The sequence below is a fragment of the Sprattus sprattus genome (assembly GCF_963457725.1).
Source record: "Sprattus sprattus genome assembly, chromosome: 1".
NCBI classification, from domain to species: Eukaryota; Metazoa; Chordata; class Actinopteri; order Clupeiformes; family Clupeidae; genus Sprattus; species Sprattus sprattus.
In genome coordinates, this window is record NC_137920.1 from 64,154,964 (window position 1) to 64,182,460 (window position 27,497).

General features: G+C 42.6%; 2 protein-coding genes and 1 pseudogene across 3 annotated transcripts; all 3 read right to left on the reverse strand.

The window, feature by feature from the left end:
- Positions 1-1,504: 1,504 nt before the first annotated feature.
- LOC308360026 (clustered mitochondria protein homolog) lies at positions 1,505-15,231 on the reverse strand (the record flags this gene model as incomplete). The annotated part of the gene is made up of 27 exons (XM_080831766.1): positions 1,505-1,571; positions 3,386-3,459; positions 3,830-3,964; positions 4,174-4,267; positions 4,546-4,667; positions 5,280-5,405; positions 5,646-5,726; positions 5,966-6,105; positions 6,549-6,702; positions 6,892-6,976; positions 7,310-7,554; positions 7,654-7,716; positions 7,840-7,992; positions 8,072-8,172; positions 8,453-8,551; positions 8,770-9,002; positions 9,380-9,676; positions 9,912-10,306; positions 10,590-10,682; positions 10,864-11,011; positions 11,109-11,234; positions 11,382-11,536; positions 11,805-11,926; positions 12,271-12,414; positions 12,790-12,961; positions 13,456-13,646; positions 13,881-15,231. The coding sequence occupies 27 exons, from the start codon at positions 15,229-15,231 to the stop codon at positions 1,505-1,507; spliced, it is 5,166 nt and encodes a 1,721-aa protein (XP_080687892.1).
- A 2,216-nt stretch (positions 15,232-17,447) lies between these two features.
- Positions 17,448-20,105, reverse strand: ccdc92bb (coiled-coil domain containing 92Bb; the record flags this gene model as incomplete). The annotated part of the gene is made up of 3 exons (XM_080852313.1): positions 17,448-18,154; positions 19,481-19,528; positions 19,976-20,105. 3 exons carry the CDS (start codon positions 20,103-20,105, stop codon positions 17,448-17,450), a joined length of 885 nt encoding a protein of 294 aa, XP_080708439.1.
- A 2,405-nt stretch (positions 20,106-22,510) lies between these two features.
- LOC308371003 (TLC domain-containing protein 2-like) lies at positions 22,511-27,341 on the reverse strand (annotated as a pseudogene). Its single transcript has 4 exons — positions 27,325-27,341; positions 26,331-26,411; positions 25,657-25,738; positions 22,511-22,881 (listed from the first exon to the last, which is right to left on the reverse strand). The product of its transcript is annotated as a TLC domain-containing protein 2-like (transcript).
- Positions 27,342-27,497: the final 156 nt, after the last annotated feature.

A 27,497-nucleotide genomic window follows, 5' to 3' on the forward strand; every position in this document is an offset into this window, starting at 1 on the left:
GAGCATTCATAAAACAGCAGAGAATCTTCCAAATCAACCGTTTATTAGGTGTTTTTTCTTCTTTTTACTTTTCATGGAGCCAGTAAATCAATTTCTTGCATTACAATCTATTAAACAATTATTACTTACTCCTAACAAATGAACAGAAATAACAACAGAATTATAAAAAAGCAAGAGTCATTTTACATTACATCTGTTTTCTGGCATACATCTGTTCATTAATGTATAAGTCAAACAACTCATTCAATTTTTTAAATATATTTATCCTTTCAGACAACTGACATACAGGTTTCATATTTGTATCAGTAATAATTATTCAGACAGTTACAACACATTCAAAAGAAAGATGTATAGAAGTTCAAAGATACATCCTTCAATCGTTCAAGATTCTATTCAGGGTTCTTTTCTGAGCTGTTTTTTTAATGAGTGCACTGTAATTAATTGAGCAATTCATCACAGGCATTATTTTCTAGGCAGAAATTGTCACCTAATTCATACAAACAATCCAACGAACCATCTGCAATGATAAAAGAGTTTAAACATTTTTTAAGTAGGAATTGCCACATTCTTGGAAAACTTACCTTGTCCCTATAAATTTGCCTTTTAAGGGCTTTTTATGCCAGACAACTGTTCTTTAAAGAACCAAATGGAGTTGATTTTCTAACCAAAGTGGTTCTTATAAAATCTGCCAGTACAAAGAACCATCAGAGAATTATTTCAAGAACTCAGCTCAGAGTTTGTTAAGTGGAACATTTAAGTTTGGGGATAAGTACATTTTTCCTGAAGAAAAGGTTGATATTATCGGAGAATTGTAGGCTAACTGAACGTAATCAATAGGCAAGCTGTTATCCTAGTTTCAAAATGTAAGGTCATACTATTTAGAATGTGCCGCCCCAATGTTTATTGAAGACTTCAATGAATTGGACAGAAAATGCTAAACTTATGGAACTAAAAAGAAAATGAATGAATAAAAAACAAAAAACAAAACACCCAATATCCCAATTCTTATATATTTATTTAAACCTTCCCATCCTTAAAGGAAAAATCTGGTATTTTGTAACCTGGGCCCTATTTTCCCATCTTTTTGTATCCTACTACTATGGCAAAGACAAAATTGGTCCAATATTGAGTTGGAACAATACAACTGGTAACCACAAAATGGCTATAAAATGTAATTCTATGGGGCAAGCATTGGCATGAAAGTGAACCGTTTCTTTCTGCCACTGACAGGCTCATAATGTTCTTTTAAGTGTCTGACAACATAAAAAGGATCCCTACAGAGATACCTACCTCAACAACTGTAAATAAACTGTAGAAAATTACTGTTTCTACAGTCATTAGTTTTCCCGCAGCGGAAGAAGAGAAGAATAAACTAATGACTGTAGTACACCGATTACGATCGTTTTTGTCCCTAGTAAAAATGGGGGGAAATAGGGCCAGGGTTAAAAAATACCAGAGTTCTTCTTCAAGGGGGCACTGTGATTGTGGCCATTCCTGTTGGATCTCAAGCCCTGGCTGCCAGTGACTGTGTTTTCAGTCCCTGGTCCCTTAGATTCTCCAGATCTTTGTTGCTGCCAGGAACAGGAACGGAGGGGGAGAAGGAGTAAGGTCAGCCATATCAGTAATATTACATATCCCATGTGCCATATCAGTAATATCACATATCCTATGTGCAATATCAGTAATATCACATATCCCATGTGCAATATCAGTAATATCACATATCCTACGTGCCGTATCAGTAATATCACATATCCCATGTGCCATATCAGTAATATCACATATCCCATAACTGAACATCCAGGTAAGCATCTTTGGAGTGGGCCAATCCATTTCTCCTAAATCAGTGGTTCCAAAACCTTTCATGGCAGGCCTTTAACAATGGGGAAAAGATACCCCCAAAACACAGTGGCCCATTAATAATGGGCCATTATTAGGAAGATACAAATTATGACCTTCAGCTGTTGCATAGCTCTTTGACATGGTTTGTACATTTGAACATTTGAACATTTCCATGTCATAAATCAATATACTTTTTATTTGATCAGAGCTAATTTCTGGACCAAATAAGTTTTTTATTTATTGGCTATGTATTGTTCCATTCTTGCATTGGTTCATGTTTGGCGCATGTCAATTGTATTAATGATTAGGCTAACTATCCCTTCTGACAGGCTAAACGGTAGGGCCTGACCATATTATATATGTACAAAGTATAAACCCATCACCAAATAGGTTAGCTACAGGCCACTATGCTGTAAGAGCACTGCCATACTTCATTTGACCCGTAGTTGGTTGTTTACGGTTCTCATCAGTTTCTTTGCCTTCAACAAAAGCCTGCCTGCCCCACACTTTGGGACCCAGTGTCCTAAATTCTATGCAAATGGTCCCATGCATACACACACACACACACACACACACACACACACACACACACACACACACACACACACACACACACACACACACACACACACACACACACACACAGACACACACAGCAATGATTGCACTGCTCCAAAGTAAGAATGTGTAATGTAAAGTAATGTGTGTGTGACCGTTTGTATGTGTACAGTCGTGGCCAAAAGTTTTGAGAATGACACAAATATGCATTTTCACAAAGTTTGCTGCTTCAGTGTCTTTAGATATTTTTGTCAGATGTTACTATGGAAGACTGAAGTATAATTACAATCATTTAGTAAGTGTCACTGGCTTTTATTGGCAATTACATGAAGTTACTGCAAAAAGTCAATATATGCAGTTTTGACCCTTCTTTTTCAAGACCTCTGCAATCCGCCCTGGCATGCTGTCAATTAACTTCTGGGCCACATCCTGACTGATGGCGGCCCATTCTTGCATAATAAATGCTTGGAGTTTGTCAGAAATAGTTTTTTTTGTTTGTCCACCCGGAGGAGTGATAACTAAGTGGCTCGGGGAACAAAACATTGATATTTTGGGTCCATTGGCCAGGAAAGTCCCCAGACCTTAATCCCATTGAGAACTTGTGGTCAATCCTCAAGAGGCGGGTGGACAAACAAAAAAAACTATTTCTGACAAACTCCAAGCATTTATTATGCAAGAATGGGCCGCCATCAGTCAGGATGTGGCCCAGAAGTTAATTGACAGCATGCCAGGGCGGATTGCAGAGGTCTTCAAAAAGAAGCACATATGCACATATTGACTTTTTGCATTAACTTCATGTAATTGCCAATAAAAGCCTTTGACACTTATTAAATGCTTGTAATTATACTTCAGTCTTCCATAGTAACATCTGACAAAGATATCTAAAGACACTGAAGCAGCAAACTTTGTGAAAATGTAAATTTGTGTCATTCTCAAAACTTTTGGCCACGACTGTACGTACATGTAAACAATCCTTTTATCTCACCTTAGGGGGATGAGGACAACTCCACTGATCAGATTGAGCTGTTCAAGGATCCATATCCGGCTTGGAGGGTCCAACTGCACACAGAACACAACAGACATGATTTTTATGTGGAGTCGTCTGTATGGTGGGGTCTCTCTCTCTGCCAGCAAACAAAGAACTTGGCCCTGCTTAGTTCAGGGAAATTGTGTCTAAGGGAGGGTATGGTTACCATTAATGACTTGGCTTGTTTTTTCAACTGGTGAAATAGACCAATATAAATTATTTGAATTTTTTTTTAAGTCAAAGTCTCTCCCTCTCTCTTCCTCTCTCTCTCTCTCTCTCTTTCTCACTCTCTCTCTCTCTCTCTCTCTCTCTCTCTCTCTCTCTCTCACACACACACACACACACACACACACACACACCAAACATAAACATAAACATCATAGTAAACATTAACAAACAAACATTGAGTGGAGCAATGTTAGCATCATGGCCCGTGTGGTAGATCATGTTCATGGTGCGCTGCAGGGTCACGGCTTGTTGAGTAAGGTGTTTCAGATACTCTGAGCTCTCCCTTGTCTTATCATGGTGCTCTCCAAGCTGCAGAAAAAAAAGAAGAAATGTTTGAACACTAGAATACTCATTTGGAACCCCAAAGAAGGCCCAAAATGCTATTATAGCACATAAGTGCCCCACGATAGGTTAACAGATAAACCCTCTTGCTTTGTACTATCTAATTCTCAAGAAACTCAGTAAAAGGTCTTGTAAAGGCGGATATAAGGGGCTTCTCTGTAATATGGATTACTCACCTGGTTCTTATAAATTGCATAGCACTCTTTCTCATGCTGGAGAGCTGAGCGGAACTCCCCCTTGCTCTCGTATGCTTTGGCCAATAAGAAATGGCTAAAGAGGAGAGAAGAGAATCACAGGGTGACAAAGGTAGAAGAGGGGTGTGTGTGACCACTAAGCTTTGGTATGACCATAATTCAATTATGGAAAATATTGAAAACGGGAAATAATTACATATTTCATTCATATTTCAATGACAAGAAATATTTCATCGAAGATGTTAAAACTGTTGAAGTCTTGAATGACATACTAAGCTTTTGAGATCAAATAGGTTAAGTGAGTAGGCATTCTCTTAGTCTGTGAGCCAAACCACTGTCAGCGCATCGCTTTACCTGTGTGCTACTTTTAGTGAGGAGGGTCCATGATACTTGATGTTGATGGACAGAGCATTTTCCAGAAACCTCAGGGACAGAACATACTCTGACAATGAATGCAGCACCAGACCGATCTTACTCTGCACAGAAACAACAATGCAATTGAGCCAAATCGTGCACAAACAACAACAATCTTAAAAATGAATGCCGTAGATCTAAAAATAGATTGGAGTTCCTTGTGAACTCTCTGCACCAACTCTAACAGCTACGAAGGAGGTGCCGAGTTGTTTTGATTCTTATTACTTCATGCAAGTTAAAGAGTGGTCAACCTGCATCTCCACACTTACCAGGTACTGTCAAAATAAAGATAAAAGCTGCCATTTCAGTGTATTGTGATGTATTTTAGAATATTTTAAAGCCTCCAAATTATATGGTTTTACAATATTTTTAAAATGTAATTTTTGTTTATGTTTGTTAATATGCTACTGAATGTTTTACAAGACACTTTTTTTTTCAAAAGTCTGAGAAATGATCTGGATAACATATATATTATACAAAAGGTTGTCAGCAGTTTGTAAAGTGGGCAATGTAAAATCATACAGAAGTCAGACAAAACCACAAGTCAGATTACATCAATATACAATATATTCAACACCCACTTAAAATATAAACTTGTACATTTCATTTTTGTTTTGGTTTGAAGAGCTCAGCAGGAGACCTGAGTAGGGCCGCTCCCCACTGGGTGCACTCACGTCGAGCAAGGCCATCTCAGGGTGATCCTCCCCACACACCATCAGGACGAGGTATCGCGCCCGGTACAGCAGCCGCAGGGACGTCACAGGCTGTCCTCCAGCGAAACAGTACAGACCCAGGTGCATCTGAACGCAAAGAAAACAGGAAAAACTGTGAATTTTCTTTTGATTGAGTCTGTTGTTTCTCCCTTGAGATGTTGTGCCCTTTCTATGAAGAATATGACAATTCATTACCACATGAAGGCGTGTCTGTTGTTTCTTTGTTATGGAGTCCTTGCTATGAAGAGTATCACTAATGCATTCCCACATGAAAGAGTATTTGAACATAAAATGTAGCAAATGTCAATGATAATAAGGAAGACTTACGTATTCTTGAACAGTGTGAGGATGTTCAATTCCCAGTACTCTCTCACTCATTAAGACAGCTTTTTGTTGGTTGTATAGAGCCTTGCATGATGAACACACACACACACACACACACACACACACACACACACACACACACACACACACACACACACACACACACACACACACACACACACACACACACACACACACACACACATACACACACACACATACATACTTTGATTCTTCATGTAGACCCGCCACATTACAGACAACATTTCATGCAAATCGTCATTTTCATTTTTCCATTTCAAGAGCACTGTGAATCCACAAACCTCAGCATAGTCTCCCAGGATGTAGTGGATTCGTCCCAGAAGTCGCAGACAGGCACAGATCTGTTCGTGCATAACTCCATACACATTAGTGAAGAGGCCAAGGGCCTGAGCAATCATCTCAGATCCTTCTTTCAGGAGTCCTGAACCCACACACACAAAAACACACACACACATGCACACAGATAACGGTATCAGTTTTATTACTTTTAAAGGAAACCATATAGTTTCTACACTTCAACCTGCCCTTTATTGGTCCAATCTGCAATTCTCGTGAAAGATTGTTGATATTTGAACTCAACAGCCAATCAAATACACCCCTACCTACAGAGCTCCTGAAGCAATATTGTTGATTGGCCAGGATGTTGTACGAACACCAGAGGTTTATGAGTGCACACATAACAGACAGCTAGAGGGCCGTGAGGAGACATTCACTGAATTTGACAAAAGAGTGTATTGGATTACAATCACGAATGGCACCTTAAAGGAGAACCACACTCCCAAATAAGAGTATCATTACTGAAACTGTGTTGTGATGTAGCGCACTGAACGTTGGGCAACTACTGTGAAATTGAATTCAACATACCTTCCTGCACTTTTGTCTGCCCGCTATGGAAGAAGAGAATGGCATCAGAGGCATTGGGCCGAACGTGTTTCACTACAGGGAACATGTTCAGAATGTCCTCCTCTGTGAATGTCGGACTGCGTTTGTTCTCAAAGTGGTATTCCCTCAGTTGGACCTAAAGGATATACAGAAAAGATAGCCAGATGACCCACTATCATTTTAATGTCAGTGCACAATTAAGATGCAAGAATATTAAAGAAGATTTCTTCTATGGGGTCAAAGTAAAATGCTGCTGTTAGGATTACAAAGTGAATGTGAGAAAAAAAAACCTTATCGTGATGCAGAGAAGAGAAAACTGTATCACCTGGATTCCTGTTTTAATGGCGATCTCTCTGAGCAGAGTGATTCTCTGGACACTGTACTTCTCCACCGCCTGTTCCACACTCTCACTGTGTCGCAGAGAAATGACAGGTGATAGATATGACCATAAGGGGGCAGCACACTGTAGGGACACTGTCAGAGGGCACTGAGAGGGTAATGCTATTCCAGGTGCCATTTGCATGATTTTATAAATTATTTTACACTGAAGTTTCTTTAAAGTGCACTATGTAAGTACACCTATGTAGCCTATGCATGAGTATACAGCAATATTCTTTCATGGGGATTTCTTTGGAAGAAAAAATAATTGAATTAATATATTTTCAGTGACATTACATTCTTTTGCCCCTGATATGTAAAGCTAAACTGAGTCTGTTCATGTCAACACAGTTCACAGTTCTCACCACAGGAGGGCGTAGTGGTAGTACTCCTGTGCCTCTGCTGAGATGGTCCTCCACAGCTCTCTAGAGGTCAGGCCCACCCACGAGCCACTGCCTCCCACTCCGGCGCCTGCCCCTGTCACCCGGCTCTTGCGGCGTCGGCTCCTGCGCCTGTCAGAGGTCTGGTGTCCGGTGCAGTCCGAAAACGAAGTCAAGAAGCAGTTGAGGAAATGGGCAACAGAGGCGGAAAGTGAGGAAGGCTCCACTGCCTGAGGAGGGAAATATTACACACATACACACACAAGGTGAATAATGTCTTACTCTGCCGATCAATAATTTTGTATGACCACAGGAAAATAATCTCTTACTTGAAGATATGTCCGGAATAGATGTTTGGTGCATCTTGTGATCAGCTCAGTAACCGATATCCTCTGCAGGCAAATTAAGTCACATGACATATTGACAGATGCTGATCTTTACACTCATGTACATATGATGGTCATAAAATGCACAGTACACATGACTCATTCACGTGGTATAAAAGGCAAACTCACATAGACAAAGTCAAGCTTTTCCCTTTCAGGCATGATTTCTATGGCATCCAGTACAGTGCCCAGGTAGCGAACATTTATACCATGACGATGTAAGGCTTCAGTCAGTGTGGCACCATCCATTGGCAAGGTGGTGTGATCCATGTAGCTCTTTACCTGCACAGAGACATTCTCTATGAGGATTCAGTGACAGTGATGGAGAGGGGGTCATGGTGATTGTGGAATGTGCACATACCAGGGCCGGGATCTGTGTAGTGATGAGGAAGGTTGCGGCTTCCTTAATTAAGAGCCTTTGTGCTTGTAGATCCACAGCATTCTCCTCAGGGAAGTGCACAACTGTGTAGGTCAAACAGAAACACACAAAGGTGATATATGTAAATACACACTGACACCCAGAAACACGTGGAAGCTGAAAATACACACACACACACACACACACACACACAGACACACACACACACATATACACAGACACACGCACACATACACACACACACACACACACACACACACACACACACACACACATATACATACACACACACACACTCTCTTAAATAGATGACTTTGTGATATTTTCCCACTAATTAGCAAACACCAGACTCAGTATACCCACCTGGACAAAAGGCATTAGGGTTGAAACGGATGTCAAACGATGTTTCGCTGGTGGAGCCCACAGTTTTACAGGCTTTAGAAAGCACACTGTCTCCACAACCTTTAAGGGGACATGGACAAAGGGAACTTCAGTTTGGCTTTCATAACATCTTTGTCCAGGTCAATCTCTTACAGAAAAATACCATACTGCATATTGTTCTCCTGCTGCAGATATTTTTGGTCTACAGGTAGCCAGTTTGGGGATTTTGAGCAGGCAAGACAGTATCACCCGAGTAACCAATATGATGCTTAAGCAAACCTTACAAGCAGAAATCTTACCTGAAATGGACTTGTCTTGCGACTTCATAACATCATAAGGACAATTTAGAATCTCTTTGCTACCTAATTTCCCCTCTTGATCAGAGTCACCCAGAGAGATCGCCTCTGTTACAGCTACAAGAGAGGTGTTATCACTAGTATCCAGACTAAGCAGTTGCTCATCCAGCTCTTCCTTGCTTGTTGTTGTAGATGGTTCAACTCGTCTGTTGACCATCTCCAAGAAACGATAATATCTGGAAAATGATGGGATCATTTAGTGAGTGCTCCCACTGGTAATTCAAGCTAATATTTAAACCACCTTAGTGATTTGACCTTGTACTGTAACACGTTCTCACTGGCACTCTCTGACTGAAGTTATTTATTTCAGGAGTATGGGCCAGCAAGCCATCACGAGCCTGCTGAAACAGTTTAAGTGGTTTCAGTCTATCATTACGGCGCTTCTCAGCACATTCAGAGAGAAGAAAAATCTATCCTCCTACGGGCCAGCATCATTCATTCCAGTGCTATACCTTCCATTTTAAGATTTGTGCAACTGTGCAACAACTTCAGATGTTTGATATAGTTGAGTGGAGTTAGAATAGCAATAAGGTTTTTCATGTATGCCTTTTACCTGTGCTCGATGAACAGCTCAACCAGTTCCTGCCTCAGGCACACCAGACGATGCTGGTGCCGGCGTGGGAAACCGTGCCCCTGGGATTCTGCGGGAAGTTCCTCCTCCGAGGGGAGAAAGTTGAGGTCTGGTGGGAAGGTACGGATCAAGTCCAGGATGTAGCAGCGTCTGTCGTTTCCCATAATGCCTTTGCATTCCACAGAGGAACACAGCTCCATGCATTCGCCCTTCTCGTTCAACACGAAGTGGCGCAGAATCCTCAGGTGCCTGCTGGTCTTGTCCAGCATTTCCACAAACCTTTGTGAAGGGGGGAGACCACAAGTATAATTGACTTACTTGTCTAAGCAATGACACTGAGGACATTTTTCAGGCTAAATGAAGAAAAAAAAACAATACTTAACAATATGCAAGATCATAATCAAGTAGGACATTCTATCTTTTGCATATTTACTTGTAACAGCACAGACTTTAAACAAACAAATAGATTTGATTTTATCTGATGTACAAGTCATTCTTAATTTTTTTTAAATACCTGGCATCACTAGCAATGGTTTTGCCAAAGTCGATGGAACCATAGATGACACTTTGCTCTTGGTCTTTCTCTAGCAGGCCAGGGACAATGGACTGGGCTGTTACCCGGTAGCCCCGATAATCCACCACTACAGTGCCAAGTGTATAGAGACCCTCAGCATCTATGGAGGCATAGGCTCCAACGCCTTTGAGGTCATTTGTAGGGGCGCAATGAGCAGCGGCGTCCCCGCCCTGTTCCAGGTAGTGATCTCGCACGTCAAAGCCCAGGCTGAAGAAGATGCTGTTCCAGATGAACATGTGCATACGTGGCTCGTCACCAGGGTTGAGGGCCATCAGGCTGCCATCAATTACTGCCATGGCACCTCGTGTTGCCGTAATAACAAAGTCACAGTTTGTCTGAGGGTTATATTTGATAAGATGTCAAGAAAAGACAAGAAAAGAGAGAGGGAGATCAAGAGAGAGGTTGTGCTTCCTGTTGGTTACCACTGATGCAATTTTTTCAAATGTTATTCAATTTACTTGTATTATTTATGGTACTTAGTGTCATTAACAGTTAACATTGTCTCAAGGTCTAAATCCCTGATGGCAGGCAGCCTAAGACAGTATCAGTGTGGATGCAAATCTGAGACATCTTAATATTTATTGTGTGGGGCAAAGGGACAAGCTGCCAAGCACTTACCTTAAAAACAGCTCTTTCCCTCAGCAGACGCTCTGAAAGGTTCTTGCGGGGGAGTTCCCTGGCGGACTGAAGTTCCTCATTCCAGTCCCGTGTCTAGGCAAGCCCACATGCCCGACCCCCCCCAAAATAAATAAATACATTCAATGAAATGGGCACCACTTTATAACCTCTGCAAGCAGATTGTATCACATCTTGGAGTCTAACTGATTATCTACATTTTACAATACAGATGACACAACCATGCATGTGCACTTTCTGTGGTGCTGCACCCCACCTGTCCAGGTATGTGTTCCTCATAACCCGTGCGGGAGGTCTGGGCGTCCTCTGCTCTCACAGAGTCTAAATAGTGGTCAACCTTCGGAGCTGCCCAGCTGTACAGCTGGTAGGGGGTTTCCAACCTTTCAAAAGGGTGCCTGTGGACCCTAGTGATGTCACAATGAAATGCAGTCAAGCATTGCATTCATTCATATAATGGTAATGGAAAGTGATAACGTTTGACCAGATGGAGACTGAACACACCTCTTTTTCAGCAAGGCACTGAAATTCTTTTTAAACGAGGGGCTGATCTGATTCATAAGATCCACTAAATCATGGCTAAGGACACTGGGGTTCGCTGGCTTTGGGTTGAAGCTGAAACTGGTTGACCTTAAACAGCACCACATCATACACACAAACGAGAGACAAAATGTATAGAAATGTGGTTATTTCACAAGCAGCAATTCACTCAACACACTTAAAATTCAGTATACATATACCTAAAACTGTATTATTAAAGGCTTCTAAGTGACTCACTGGTTGAGGTAGAAACCACGAACCGAGGCAGTGATGCTGAAGTGGCGCTCCTCCAGCGTCACCACGTTCAGATACATGAGATCTCCGTGCATTTTTCGGTTTCCTGGAGGTGGGTTCCAGTTGCTCATCGTCAGGGCCCTCAGGAATTCCAGAGGCTGTATGGGGTGGTTCATATGTTCATAAGTGTCATCATCAAAACAGGAGACAACAGCCGCAGCAAAGTACATTGTGCTTAATTGAAAGAGAAAAATATTCTGTTTCAAAAACTGCTGCGGTGCTTTTACATAATACCTAATAAGCACATCTGGAGAGTTGGCAGATTTTAGAGGACTACCTTCAGAATGTTCCTCTGTGAAACCAGGTGGATATTTGACTGGAGCAGCGTCCAATGCGCCTTTCCCAGTGGTACGAGCTGCAGCCTACCTTAGCATCCTCATCCGCAGGCTGCAGAGGCCAGAGAGGGCACTCTTTGCTCCCTGGCAGGATGTACTCTGGAGGTCCACAGTTCACCTGCTTCAGCTCGTTGCCTTTCTTCCCGGGCTTTTCTGTATGGGGAGGCAGCATGAGCAGTTGAGAGAATGCACCCACCATATGTCAGGCATTTTTCCTGTTTTGCTGAGCAACCAGGCACCATCCAGTAGCATCGTTTAAGGCTATGCATGCTGGATTGAAGTGTTGTATACACTCCTTTTTAAGCCACAGGTTATTTGGTTGTGTGGTGCCTTAAGCCCAGCGGAATGCAGTAGATCTGCAATAGATCTGTGTATTAGGCTTATAAATGTGCTCATATTTCTAATCATTGCTTTTGCAGTGTCTTACCATCAGTATCCCCAACCAGGTGAGCTGAACGATAGTTGCCATGTGCATGATGATCAGAGTCATGTCCTACCTCTCATGTCCGTGTCAGTGAAGTGCCTGAGAAAGGATAGCGATCTGCAGTCCACTCCATTGTAGGCATCAGTGGGGTCCAGGCTCCTCAGAAGGTTCCGGATGTGGCGCAGGTGAATGCGCACCTCACGGACAGTGTAGGGTTCTGTAGACACACAGGAGGGTCAGATCTCAATATTTCCTAAGCTTAACATAATTGAATCCCTAGAATCAGAAAGCCCAGCACACACAGTACCAGTGACTAAAATCGTGTTTAGAAAGAAAGGTTTCTCATTTCAATTCTGTATCTGGGTGTAAGAATTACACATGTTTATCTATTGTGTACATTTTCATCTGTTGTTTATTGTAGTTTGGCACCTAATCAGAGGATCCCAGTATTAAGCGGTAGGCAGTCTTAAAGTGACAAGTCCTGACAGGCTTATACCACATGTCTGCTGGGCCTACATAGACTCCTACCATCTATGGTTTTAAGCACACTTCCATCCTACCATCTATGGTTTTGAGCACACATCCATCCTACCATCTATGGTTTTGAGCACACATCCGTCCTGCAGGTCACTGATGGACTTCATGTGGATGTAGTTGTCCAGTGTGCTTCCGTTCAGCTGCAGGGAGAAGCAGGTGCGATGGCAGGTCTCCTCGTAGTCCATCAGTAGCTGTTTCAGCTCCTGCACCATCGCCATGGGAGACACCTGAAAGACACGGGGGGTGAGGCAATAAACATGAGTGGCCAAACACATGCTATGACGTTGTCAATGCACAATAATACTACTCTCCTCAAGCTTTGTCAAAAAAAAAAAAAACATTTTAATCCTGTGACATTTTGTGCAAGACTTTTTGTGGTTTTATTTTATAAGGACATTTCCTACAGTTATACAAACTGATATAAGGACTTATAAGTTGCAACAAAAAACTTCTCGCAGTGATTATTTTGTAGCAAGCGTCCTTGTTTGGATTTTAGCACAAACACTGAATGTACAGCTAAAGGACTGCGAGTAGCCATTAGCCGTATTTGACGAAAAGTGTATGGGATTAGAATCGATAGAATATTGATGTATACCACAAAGCAAAGCTTTAAAGTTTACACACAGTTATAATGATGTGGTCTGATAACTGAGAGACAGCTTTCCTCTGAAGTAGTTCCTCTTTAGAGGTTACACACTGCTAGAGTAATTGGATTTAATACCTGAAAGTTAATTGGCTCGATGCCCGGGGCCTGGATTTTAACTGTGAACGTCGTGTCCTCATTGAGGCCCACTTCCTCCATGTTGGCGTCGCCATGTGGCCCTGCTTCATCGTCCCCTTTCAGTGTTGCCATGGCCCCCTCTTCTTGGTCATGAATTATGGGGCCTCCTTGCATTGTGTTGGCACAGTGCCCTGGAATGGGTGATCATGAGTATGGTGATTGTAATAATGCAAGAGAGGGTACAAATGCCTCTGCATGTTCAAAAATGTTTAACTAGATGTAATTTATATTCACAGATGTATTACTTTAATATATTATATACCATGAATATCTAAAAATATCTAAAAATATAAAAATATTTTGACAAAGAAGCATGATAAAGGAATAAAAAGTATTAAGGCTTTAAAAACATGCTTACATCATACCTGTGAGTGGTTGGGTGGCCAAAAACAGTCTGTCCACCATGAACAGGGTGAGCTGTTCTTTCTGCTTCTCCTCCAGTAGTGCATCATCCTCCTCAGTCACATTCACTGGCATCAACCCTTGCTCTTTGGACAGGGCCTGTCCTATGCATTGCTCTTGATCTTGTTTCTTGCATAACTGTACAGCGTTGTTTTCAAACTGGGCTTCATTAGTCTGGACTCTGTCCTGCTCTGCTCCTGAACAGCACCGCTCCGTGGGCCAGAACAGGGCCTGGTCCGTCCCAGAACCGGCCCAGATCACTGTCCGATCTGCCCCAGAGTCAACGGTTTGGACTAAGCCGTGTGGCGTCTGCTCTTCAGCCTGTTTGACCTGTATTGCATCTTGCCCAATCCGTTGCGCAATCTGTCCAATCTTCTTTGAGTCCCCTTTAGTTTGTGTTACATTCTGTCCCATCTGGTCTAGCTTTCTCCCTGTGTCATCTGTTTGAGTTGGGCTCCAGCTTAGTTCTTTTGGGGCCACATTCAGATCCACCCTTACACCTTGTTTAACTTGAGACTCCTGCTCAGACGTTAGCGTGCTCTCTTCTACCAGATCAACAATGTTTGGAAAAGTTCCATGTTCCAAAGGCTTTTCTGTCTGCCCGGTTCTCTGTTCCATCTGTTCCATCATCACACCCTGTGCTGTCTGCTCCACGCCTGGTTGCTTTTGATTACTATTGTGTTCCATATGCTGTGTCCTGTGTGTTGTCCTCGCAGCAGCAGCCTCCTGATCCAACTGCAATATGCCTCCCTCTGTCCATCCAGCAGCCACAGCTACGTCCTCAAAACCAACTGATTCTGCCTCGTGGACACTCTTTTCCATATGGGCAGTGCAATATTCCATCAGCACCATGTTGAGCTTATTATGTCCAATGCCCTTCTCCTTTGGATGTACACTCTGTTTTAAAAGTTCTGTGTGATGCTGAAGTGTTTCATGCCCATACAGAGCATGTTGATCCACCCGCAACACATCCTCCTCTCTGTACGCCTGCATTATGACAGTCTGGACGGTTTCACTGTTTTCCGGGAGGAAGCCAGGATTCCACAATCCTTGGTCGCTGTGTAGAGAATGCCCTGCTACGGCCAGGGCTGCCCCGGGGCTGCTGCTTAAGACAATATCTGGGAAAAAGGCATGACCCTGGTCCAGGACAGGGGACTTCTCCGCATCCCCAGTTGTCTGGGACGGGGACGGGCTCTCCTCATCACTGTTTTCCTCAGACAACAACGGGGACCACTCCTCCAACGGATCACTCACTTCCTTGTGTTGAATTTGTTGGCCTGAAAGATTATGGCAGCAGCTGAGAGCGTTCCCCATGGTGCCAGGCAAACAGTATAACAGTCACAAGACAGAACAAAAGTGAGTGTGCGAGGGGGCAGTAGCCTCACAGAAAGATACCCCCCAATGCTAAGCAATCACTTAGCCAGAGGCTCCTGCTCTGCTGTTGCTCTGTCCTGACCTGCAGCCAGTCAGCCAGTTTCCCCCTCAGGTATGCAATGAGAGGCAGCTGCTTTGCCCTGGCTGCCAGTCTTGGCTAGCAGCTGCTCACTTCAACAACAGGGTCAGTCCCAAAACACGGAGAGATAAATGCCAGAGTAAGTGCATGGTCAGATTAAGCACCGTGTGCAGTTACTTCACCAAACAAATGACAAAGGAGAAGACAAGTCTCTGGAGAGTGATGAGTGAAACAGCAAAGGCAAAACAGTAGAAAAAGGAATGACAATCAGCCAAAGGAAAGAAAAAAGTCCCATAAACATATTGGTAATGTTCAGCAAAAGTGCAAAATCATACGACTAAAGGTTCAGCGTTATAAAATATCTGAGCACCAGCATGCCTGTAGAAGAGATCCTCAAGCTGTCCAGTGACTGATGCAATAGAAAGGATGAGAGAAGGTCCGTCCGAGGCCCACAGAGTCCCCTGCTCCAGTGACACATTACACAAGCCCCATGTGTGTCCTCCAGTGCCCTTCACACGTTCTCTCCCTCCGTCTCCCGCACAATGGGAGGGGAGGAAGAGGGAGGCCCCAGCCCCCCTTCCATAACAACCAGCGTGTTCCCAGAAGGACGACCCAACTCACATGAATTCAGCCCCACGTATAAAGGCATTGCCTACGTCGCCACGGCTACTAAACTGAGCTCATGTCTATGACTCACAGGATTCCTTTGAATCTGATCAGCCTGCAGTCACGTGAAGCACTGTTCTGAAGCTGTCAAGCCGGAGCCGGTGGGTATAAATAGCCGAGACAAGTGGTACGGTTAGCAGATTGCCCTGGCACTGACGGGGTAAGAACCATGGCAAACACACCTTGTTTCTGGCGTCTCCGAGGAGAATGGCTCGAATGCTGCTCCACACTGGTTGCTATGGCAAAGTGCTGCAGTAGCCTTCTATTAACATTCAGAGGAGCAGTTGGTGTAGTGTGATTTTTTTGGGTCTTGGAAGTTTCTCGAACGACTCGGCAAATAACCGACAATTTTAAGTAAATTACTGATGTGATTTATTTATTTATTTGTACAGTCCTAGTGCAATTTAGAAGACGCTGGATTAGATAGCTTCAAACAATAACAGCGGAGAAGACACGATGAGCTGACTGAATACATACAAAATCAAAATTCTCCTTGGCTACCCACTAATAAACGTCTTCAAAAACTACCTACCATGGACAGCTCTGATGGAACGTTACAGAAGAACAGGCGTTAAACCACGATATTTATTTTTTTGTACGTCAGAATGCCTGCAAGAACGTTCAACAAAACTGGACAACCTTTCTATCAGTATAGCTGCTACACAATACGAGCCATGTAGTAACACAACGTAATATCGAGAACAAAGCAACGAAGGTCATTTATGGTCGTATACACAAGTTTTATTTGACAGTTACACCATCCCTGTTGCTACTTCATTTACTCGACATCATTATATGGCTTCCTATGAAACTGGTTTTGTACAGGCACAAGTGGATTACTAAACTTCAGCAACTCAAATATTTTTGAGAAAGCTGCACACTTTGTTAACTGTCATGATAAAGTAATTCTTTATTTTAAAGTGACATTGACGCCTATTCAGGTTTCATCAAATTCTGTCATACACCTGATACAAAAAATAATACAATCATATTTCAAGACTGTATTATACTAAACATATACATACCTTTTTGCTTATCTCAGTAAAGCTTATTAGATTGTAACATTATGCAATGGTATATGTTTCTCTAACAGTCTAAGGCCAGCATTATCAGCACAGTATTACTGAAATCAGTGAGGTTCAAGTGAGTGACTCATTGAATGTACCAAGATTACAGTGTGTAGTTTAATAAACATAATGATGATAAACATGAGAATGAGGATTAGAATGATAATGTTTTTGATCTTGACCCCAGTATTACATATTTTAGGGCTAGGAGGGATGGAAGTATTTTTTGCCATCACAGTATCGTTAAGGTTCAAATAAAGACCTTAAATACATTTATTTGACTTGCTAACTAACCAGACCTTTTATGGAGGTTTTTACTTCCTTTACACCTCTAAGTATAACATTTATAATTCAGTGGTGTCTGGCTCCATTCTCCCCCTGACTGGTGATTGGTTGCTGTGTCTGCCCTGTCTCTCCTCTGAGGTCTCTGATTGGTCACTTTCCCTGCAGAGCCGCCCCAGTGAGGCATGCAAGGGGAGGAGCCTATGCCTAAAAGGGTACAGGAAGAGGGCGGGGTCAGGCATGGGTCTTGGCTCCTCTGGCCCGTACACCCTCAACCGCGGCACACACTCCCGGACTCTCTCTGAGCGGCGGGACCTGCTGGATTGCATATAAACCCTTGGCGGTCGCCTCTCAACCACCTCAGGGGACGCTTGCGCTGACAGTGACCAGTCTGACTCCGGGGAGCCCTCTTCGCTCTCCTCCACATCTTCTTCCTCCTCCTCCTCCCCCTCCTCCTCTTCCTCTCCACCTCCGTCTTTCTCGTGGTACAGGCAGAAGCGGGCTGAGTGCAGCTGGAAGGAGAGCTGTGCCGCCACGTCCGTCTGCTGCCGCAGCTGCCGGCCTAGCGCCGTGATCTTGTGGCTGCGGCGCTTCAGCTCGTCCAGGAAGCGTCGCTCTTCGTCGCGGAGACGTGCCTGCAGGGCTCCCGCCAGCACCCCCTTGCGACGCAGCTCCAGACGCAGGTCGGCTAGGCCACACTCGCGCTCTGCCAGCTGCTGCTCTGTCGTCTGCAGCCGAGCCTCCAGTTGCTCCTGCTCCTCGTCCACGTCTACGGGCGCACACACATGCACATGGACACACACACACATGAACACAAACACAGAGCATTACACACACTCATATACACATGCACATCCATACATGGAAAGATTTATATTGTAAGCCACATACATTACAGTCCAAGCAACAGTAGGCTACTTTAAGGAGAAGTCGCTGAGAATAAACTGACATAAGTGCTACTAAAAGTGAAGAAAATGAAGAAAGCACACGCTCACACACACACACACACACACACACACACACACACACACACACACACACACACACACACACACACACACACACACACACACACACACAAGATGAATGTATCTAACTTGTATAAAAAGTTTAACCATTTCTAAGAGTATTCCCATGTCCACTCAACGTTATCTGTTCAAAAGCGTTACATGCAAATGTCCGGTGAGGTGAACCACTTCTCAATGACTTGATGTTAGTTTCCAGTTCCAGGTTCCAGAGTCTCTCTGACCTTCAGCAACTCCCCTTTGTGTTGGCATAATAAACCACACAATTTATTTCTTGTCACTTAATTATAGGTAGGCTGAATTGCTCTTTTCTAAAGCAGATAAAAGCACAAAGAGCATGTGGAAATATGGCAAAACACAGAGAACAGCAGTCCCTAGTGGCCTAAGATATGAAAGTGTTTTATGTGGAATTGCAATCACACATGCACTGCAAACACAGAATCAATGAACTGAGACTCAATACTCTGAAACATACCTTGCCTTTACATTAAAAGTACAATTACTTATATGTTGGCATGCACGCTACATACCATAACGAGCTAAAAATAAGAATGCTGCATAGCCATAGGCTAAAGTCTATCTCCATCTTCCATATAAAGCCCTCATCATTGGTATCAGTTGTCCTGTCTCATGTTTCTGCTTGCTGCAAGTCTGTTGCCTGTCATTTTTTATGACTGTTCTACTATAACCTTTTATAATTGCTTGTTTTATATATTTTATATAATTGCTTGTGCATTTATCTTCAATCAACTTAGGCTATTATCTAATTAGATACAGTTTAGGGTACAATTTCCATTGTGCTCTATTATTGACCATCTTTTTGTTGGTCATTATAACTGTTCTTAATATCTATCTATTACAGCTTTTCTTCGGAAATGTTGAACACACAACTACAACAGAGCAGCACATTTACTTTATTGACAATTTACTTTAAACACCTTTGCAAAATTCTCCACCTGCAGATGAAATATTTCCCATTCAAAACTATACAACATCACATTAGTTGTGACCAAACCATATCCATTTAATTGTGCTGGCAGCTCATTGGTGAATTTCACTGCAGTACTCACCAGCTTGGGTTCTCATGGGTAACCTCTCACTTAGCTCACAGCTCAGCTCTGTAGAAAGAGGTTAGGACAAACCAGGTCATCAAATGATGTGTCCTCATACGTAATACTGTTCTTCCACCTTAAATGTTTAGACACACAGAGGCTGTGTGGAAGAGGTGAGGACTTGTACATTCCAGATACCACCAACATGAGTGGACCACCTATACACACCTTGTCCAAACACCTCTTCAGAAGTGTTATAAGTGTTATTAATCACTCCTTTCCAATTTCTCCTGGTCACAAAAGGTTTAACATTAAGTGATACAGTGTGTATGCCTTTCTGATATCAATTCAAACATTTCAGTATTTGTTTTCCCCCTCAATATTGTCAGAACCCATATGAGACAATTAACGAACTTCTCAAGGGCCACTGCAGTATTACAAGGCCACTGCACTTGAGTGAGGAAAGTGAAAAATGCTGTAAGTCAGGATGTGACATCCTATCACATGACCCACCGGCACATCGTTTCCTGAGGTGCAGGATCTCCAGACGGAGCCCGGTGAGCAGCACTAGGTGTTCCTGTTGCAGGAATGCCACGCTGCGCTCCACGCTCTCCACCTGCTGTGCCAGGGCGCTCGTCTCCATGGAAACCACACGGCTCACCTGTGTGGGAGGACACGGGGTCAGGGAGCGTTGCTGAACACAGAGAGGGGGTGTTCACCTGGTGAAATGTTTAAGATGTGATGTCCATGTTCGCTTTGAAGATGATGTATTGATTTGAACGGCAGAGTGCCTTCATCTGTAATGATGATGACCACAGGGCCAGACTAGTTTCCCCAGAGCCACATATCTTGGATGAACTCAATAAGCTAAGGTCAATTTGTGGATTTTAAATGGGTTAAGCATACATTCTCTGATTATGTATCAAGACTATCAAAGCATAATCATTCAATATCTCATTATGCAGAGTAGGCTACTAGATATCTATAAAAAAATAACTGTGGTCCAGTTGTGTGCACGTGATGGAACTGCTGTGTGCAATGTAAAGAAAATAAGGGTAAGCCTTATTTTGCTAAGTCTACAGTGTAGGCTTACTAATAGAATACACCATCATATTTTCTTCAAAATATAGTAGACTGCTATCTAGTAATCTTTTCATTTTCGATGAAAACCAAACCAAAATCTCTAAGGTTTACCCAAACAAATGCATTCATGTAGAAAATCAACCAGTACATCAAGAAGTATACAAAACCCGTGAAGCTTCATTTTAACTGCAGGGTCTGTTGTCACATGACCTAATGGATTACATCATTGGAGGAAAGCATCAATTAAAGGATGTTTTTCAGCTCCTCGGCAATAGCTCAGGTCCTCTGCGACTATTTGTTTGTTACATTTCAATGTGTGTTTTTTGTGGCATGACGCTGACGCCGCAGTATTTTCAAAGCTCTGCGAGTACTTTTGCTAGGCCCCTTTTACACCGTCTCCGTCATTTAGCACCACTGTCGGTTGAAGCAGCACTTCGGTAACTGACCAATGCTAGCCTTACATATGATGGTGGTGTCAACTCGTACTGTAAGAGCACATAACAAGTCTCTCGCTCAAGACCATGTACTTTCGTCAACCATACCTGAATTTGTGCGAACATTAATGGAACTTTAACATCGAGTCTAATTTACTTGAGTGCCTTATTATAAGACTGAGCAGGTGGCCTACACTGGTTTACAGGACAAAAATAAAATACCGACTTAATTGGCTATCTACGCAGACTACTCATTTTTGTATGCAGGCGACGATTTGCACTTTTGCACTCGTGGCATACAGGCTGCGTATCAGACACATTTACTTGTCAATTTCGTAGCCATTCTAAATCTTGAGCAGTACCCTTCACTGTTCCCTACAATAGGCGTGTTTGGGAAACACCAATGTCAAATTTATGTCGTCAGTTCAACTCACCTTTTGACTAGATGGAGAATTCCACAGAGGTACGGCTGTATCAGCGCATCGTGAACTGACGGCTCAGTGAAACGTTTCGTCTGTGGTGGGCTATGTCCGACACAACCAGAAAAGCAACTAAACGAATCAGCGACACAATTAATGGTTCTGAAAAAGGGACAATCACACAACCAGCGAATAGCTTTTCCGCAGATCTTCCTCTATTGAAACGAATAACTAACACTCACTAACTGGATCAACGTTTAGTTTCAGAACGAGAAGCGAACTAGCCATTGGAAGACTGCAAAGCTATGGTTAAAAATGTGGTCCCCTTTGCTGCAGCGTAATCCAAGACATTGTTCTTGTGTTACTTTCCTTGACAGATTTTCAGTACCTTGGACGGGGATGGAGGAGGATACCCTGGCGTTATGTTGACCCCTAGTGGTAGAGACTACACACTGAAAAGGCATGTGCGATGCCTGCAGCACTGGGTATAGAAGACGGTGTTTATCTTTGTTTAGAATCCACCTTGTATACGTTAAATAGGAGAAAACATTGTTTTTCAAAAACAAGTAACTGAGACATGAAACATGTCTACGGAGACAAATCAAGGCAATGCACTTTTAGTTCCATTCAAGTGAACCTTCAACTTGATGGCAGTGCCCCTTATCGTAGGCCAACAATTCTATGCTACCACAACCCCTGATATCGGCCCTTTTTTAAATATCTACTACCGCAAGATGAGCATTTTTTTTGTCAAATAACCCATGCAAACTTAATGGCCCTTTTTTATTTTTTGCAGATGTCTTATTATAGGTCAGTATGACTTGTAATGGGAGGTTATACATCAGCCTTTTGATGTAATAATATGTTTTGTGTAAAGCCCATTTAAAAATGAATGATAGTACAGTCCTGTATCCCTGTAACATTCTAGAGAGATCTATAACACCTTGCTTAAGAGATCTAACGCACCTTGCAATGTTAAGTATTAATAACAGGACAAATAGGTAGGCAGTGTATTGAGTTACAGTCTGAGTTGCCCTTGTAATTGTAATGTGTTGGGATGAGGTTTTCACTGGGGTGGGGGTGGAGGGGTGGAGGTGACACCGGTGGCACCTTCACTCATCCTTCCTCCCTCCTCCTCGGCTTGCCGTGAGGAAGTCGCTGTGCAGTAGCCGAAAAAATAGCACGGCATTCATCACAATGATGAGCGAGAGGCCCACACTCCCGGCTGCGAAGCAAAGCAGCGGCACCCGCTCATGGTTCAGAGCCAGCCAGCGTGTCATCCAGGCCAGCGTACTGATCGCCACATAGGTGCCCAGGTTCAGCACGCTGTTGAGTCGGTACAGGGTCCCGAGGCGGCCCAGCCGGACATGCACAGCAGCTGCCGCAGGTGCAAGAACACAGGGTTGAGCTCCACCAGCAGGGCCACCACAGCGAAGCCCACAAACTGACGTGCCACGACTGAGATGCTGAAGCACGTGCTAACCTTTGGAAGTCGGGAGCGGGGGTACAGAGATCACATATGTAATGGTAATGTTAATAGAAAAATGCTGTTAGAATCAGAGCACAGAAAACACTTGAGTTTACCTACAACCTAACCTGGGTTAGTGGCCCATCATGTTTATCAACAGGGCACAGCTCAGGAACACACAAAATATACGGGGTACTTAACAATCATTTGCAATGATACTCCTTTACCAATACATGGCTCTTCATGATGACAAGCTTAGATGATTGGATAATACGTGTGACCGATAGTGAGTTTGTATATTAAATCTGATATACACTTATGAAAACTCGATTGAAACAAACTGACTTGGTCCAAAGGCTATTTAAACGTGACATCATAAATCTCTTAAGAATAGGCTTTAGCACATGTAAGAACATTTTATACATGAAAAAAAGGGCAAAACAACAAAAAAGGACTAGGTACCAAGCTACGACATTTAACAATGCACTAGCCTGCTTTTTAAAAGGGTGCACTGATAATTGTATACAAGTCAGGTCAGGTGAAACTGCCAGTGGTGCAAAAGAATCCTTAAAGAGATCATGTGAAGCAACTTAACCTCGCCCTCTGACCACTCATTTATGGAAGGTCAATGGTCTCACACACACACACCCACATGCATCATACACTTACACAAAGACACACATACACACAAAAAACAAACACACCCACTCTCTCTCTTTCTTTCTCTCACACGCAGACGCCGTGAGCACCTCCACACAGGTAAGAGGGGTCAAACAATCAGGCAGTGAGGACTAAAAGCTGCTTTGTTTTAGGATTATTACAAGTTACGTAAAACCTTTGCTTCTACAAAAATAGCATTAGTAGGCAACTTAGGATGAATCTAGTTTCGGTGCTCTATACTCTTAGCTTATGACTGTGGGCACGCATTGGACTTTAGACTGCACTGAAGACAACATTTGTGCTGTGCTGTGCTGTGCTGTGTGAAGACACACTGCAAACGCTCAGTTTCTTGTGTCAGGATTAATTTCTGTGACAGCTTTTGTGCAGCGCACTTCATCCGCCCAGGGAAGTGAGAGAGCGCAGCCGCCTGTGTTTATTTATTAATTTCTGGTATGCTAGTGTTATTAATGTCTGTAGTGTTTTTATGCTCCTGGACACCGTTTCAGCAAGATCATAAGGAAAGCTAGATGTATTCAGACTTGAAATAAATTCTCCATAACATTATAATAACACAGATCCCCCTCCTCTGTGTCAGGTTTAGGTGTGTGTATGTGATGACCATGACACAGGCTCCACTGAGAGTGTTCTGAGATATCTACTAAAAGAACTGATGATCGGGGGGTAGATAAGTAGTGAAGTTGGTGTCATTTGCCATTCAATTTTCAAAAGATTCATCTTTTTACAAAGAGACAATTTTGTTACACAATTCTTGACCTCAAAAAGTGATATGATAAGGTGTGGATGGGTGTGTAACCATATAAAGATAAAACATTAATGACTCTATTGGTGTGGTTGTTTATGCACAAGTGTTTATGTGTGTGTGTGTGTGTTGTCTTACAGTACAGATGACCAAATTTCAGCTTCCACTCTTTCTCTCTTCCTTTCTCTGTCTGTTTTCTGTCAGGGGCCATTAGAGGCTCGTGAGTTGAATTCTAATGGGGCCTGGACCTCCCACATCAATAACAAATAACAACAAATGTAATGGAGATTTTTTTTGTGTGTGTAATAACAGCAATCCCAGAGGTGTCAATTATAACAGCTTTCATGTGCTCTCCCTCAACAGCGATCCCTGTGTTTCCTTCATTTCTCATGTGAATTGAGATAAGGGCATAGAAGGCCTTTGTTTTCACAAGACACTCTTCGTCTAAACAGGTCTCACAGATTTAGGCTGTGAGAAAAAGAAAAAAAACAAATACTGGTTTTGCTGGTTGGGGTTTAACACCAAATTAAAAAGGCGTGTGAGAGGCCAGAGGGTTTCTCTGCATGGATGAAGAGGAAGGGCCACAGACTATATGTGAATGGAATAATACACCCCATCTATTATCGTTAAAAACAAACCACATTTATAACTAGGTCCTCTCATATGTACAAATGCTATGTATATGTTTTTTCCACAATACATTTGTAGAATAAGGATATCAGAATACACTCATGTCTTTTGTGTTACACTAACACTTTAACGCCAACCGATCTCATCCCCAGCGTAATCCACATAGCCCCTCCTCCTTTTGTGGCTGTTCAAAAGCACAGTGGAGCCCAGCTCACCCTGCTGTTCACAGTGTAGGCCATCATGTTAACCAGCTGCACTCTCCACTCATGCACTTTCACTCACACTCAAATCAAACCATACACACACTATGCATGATCACAAGCCGCATCTGGGGAAAGGTAAGACACAAACACTGCCTCGCCTAACTAGAACACACTCTGTCAGGTAAATGGTTTATTCCATTACTCTTGCAAAACATTCATGCCATTACTGTTCAGTGAAAGCCGTCAACAGATATCTGATGCCGCCTCAGAACTGACAAAATGAGAGAATAAATCCTCTACATTTAAATGCAAATACAAGAGCAACCCCTCTCACCACTATTAGGCCACACTGGGAGTGAGTGAGTGAGTGAATGAATGAATGAATGAATGAATGAATGAATGAATGAAATGAATGAAAACAATGACTTACAAGGTGACTGTTTTGAGAAAAAAAATCTGAAACAGCATGTTTTACATGTATTTTCAATTAGACAAAATATTTATAACGCAATGTACAGGCATTATATGCAATCTTACCACGGAATGGTGGCATAGGAGTTCCCAGTTATTCCTGAGCTTCTGGTTGAGGCCATGTCCATAAAGTCATAGATGAAATAACCTTAAAAACACAAGTTTATCATTACAAACAAGCCATATTGCTGTATTGTTGACTAAAGTATAATGGCCTTGTCCTTGACCCATAAGAAGTGAAGATAGCAGGTCCACTCTGCCCAAGCAGCTATCTGTAGATTTGCACTGAGGGACCTACTTATTATCAACCAGTAATCCATGTCAAGTTGTACAGTGGGGCTGGAAAGTCTATGAACCCTTTAGAATGTTCTGCATATCTGCATACATTTGGTCTTAAATGTGTTCACATCTTCATTAATGACCTGAAAATAGTTCAACTAAAAAACACAAAAAAGAACCCCTACAATAATCAATTTATTTGAATTGGGGAAATTGGAGTCAGGTGTTTCAATCAACAGGAAAACAATCAGGTGTGAGTTAAGTGGTCACTGCCTATTGAAAAAACATAAATCGTTGTTGGTTGAACTGTGTTCACTTTATCGATTCAGATATGATCACATTTTAGATCAAATTAATGCAGATATACATAAAATTCTAAAGGGTTCACAAACTTTCTAGCACCACTGCAATTGTAGATTGTTAAGAGTTCAAATGCTTCCGTACATATTTCGTGTACATACCTGTTGAAACCGACACTAGGGCAAGAGAAGACAGAGTGTGTGGATATGAGATCTTCTGCCATTTCAGGATGCAGATAGAAACTATAGGGAAGAAACTAGTATAAAAGGCCTATCTGTATCAGTGACAAGAGGTTGCAAAACAAACAAACTGAATTCAAACATTTGGGGAGAAAAGGGTATTCCTCAATGTTGGATGACATTTTGTTGTGAATAAGGAAAATTTGATTCCCACCAATGTCTTAAAGGCATTTGCATGGGCCACCCCAACGTTCACAGGTCTGTCATTGATTTATATTCACGCAGCGAAAAAGTAATGAACGCTGTCATTGGCAACAGTTTTTTTTGCTTCTAATTAACATCTTTCATATCATTCCGCAAGTAGTCCAGTCATTTATCGTTACAGAAACTCATTGTGAGTGTGAGCAAGTAAAGGTCGGCGCATGGCTCTGCAACTGCGGCTACGGCTTTTCACGCAGTTGTGTCAAAGGACTCGTTTCAATTTATGGTTCTCCAAGGGTTGGACGTGTTGCAAAGCAATTCATCGCCAGAACAATAGGTGGAGTGATGTTTTTTGTCGCAGAAGACCTTAGTGATTGCCTACTATCTCAAGACATCTGTTGCCATGGAAGTCGTTGGTTTGTTTATTTACCCGGTATTCTTGTCCACATACACAGTGAACGATGGCAACCGAGAGACAAAGACAAATGATTGAGTTGTTGCACACGCAGTTTCAGTGCTGCATTCAGAAGAGTAAAAAAAGTTAACAAAGTGGCTCGGGCCGAACCATAAACAATCATAGCGGATCAACACGAAGCTTCAGGAGCTCAGAAGAGAGAAGTGTAATTTGAGTATTTGGCTGTTGAGTTTGTATATAAACCTTTCGCGAAACCTACAGACTACATCTTTAAACGATCTTCGTAAAAAAAGCTGTAGGAAGCATTTCCCAAATCTTCTCTATCCATGCAATTTGAAGCAATGCTTCAACAAACTGTACTTCTTGTAATCAGTCATTATCCACCCTTTCAGACGGCAAGCCCCTCGTGGCTCGCACGAATGAAATTATTTTCCTAAAATTCGTCAGCAGAGGGCACACAAAATCTCAAGTGAAAGTTGTGGGAGTTCTTCAGGTGTGTGCTTGTGGGAGATGAAGCCTTGCGCGCAACCACA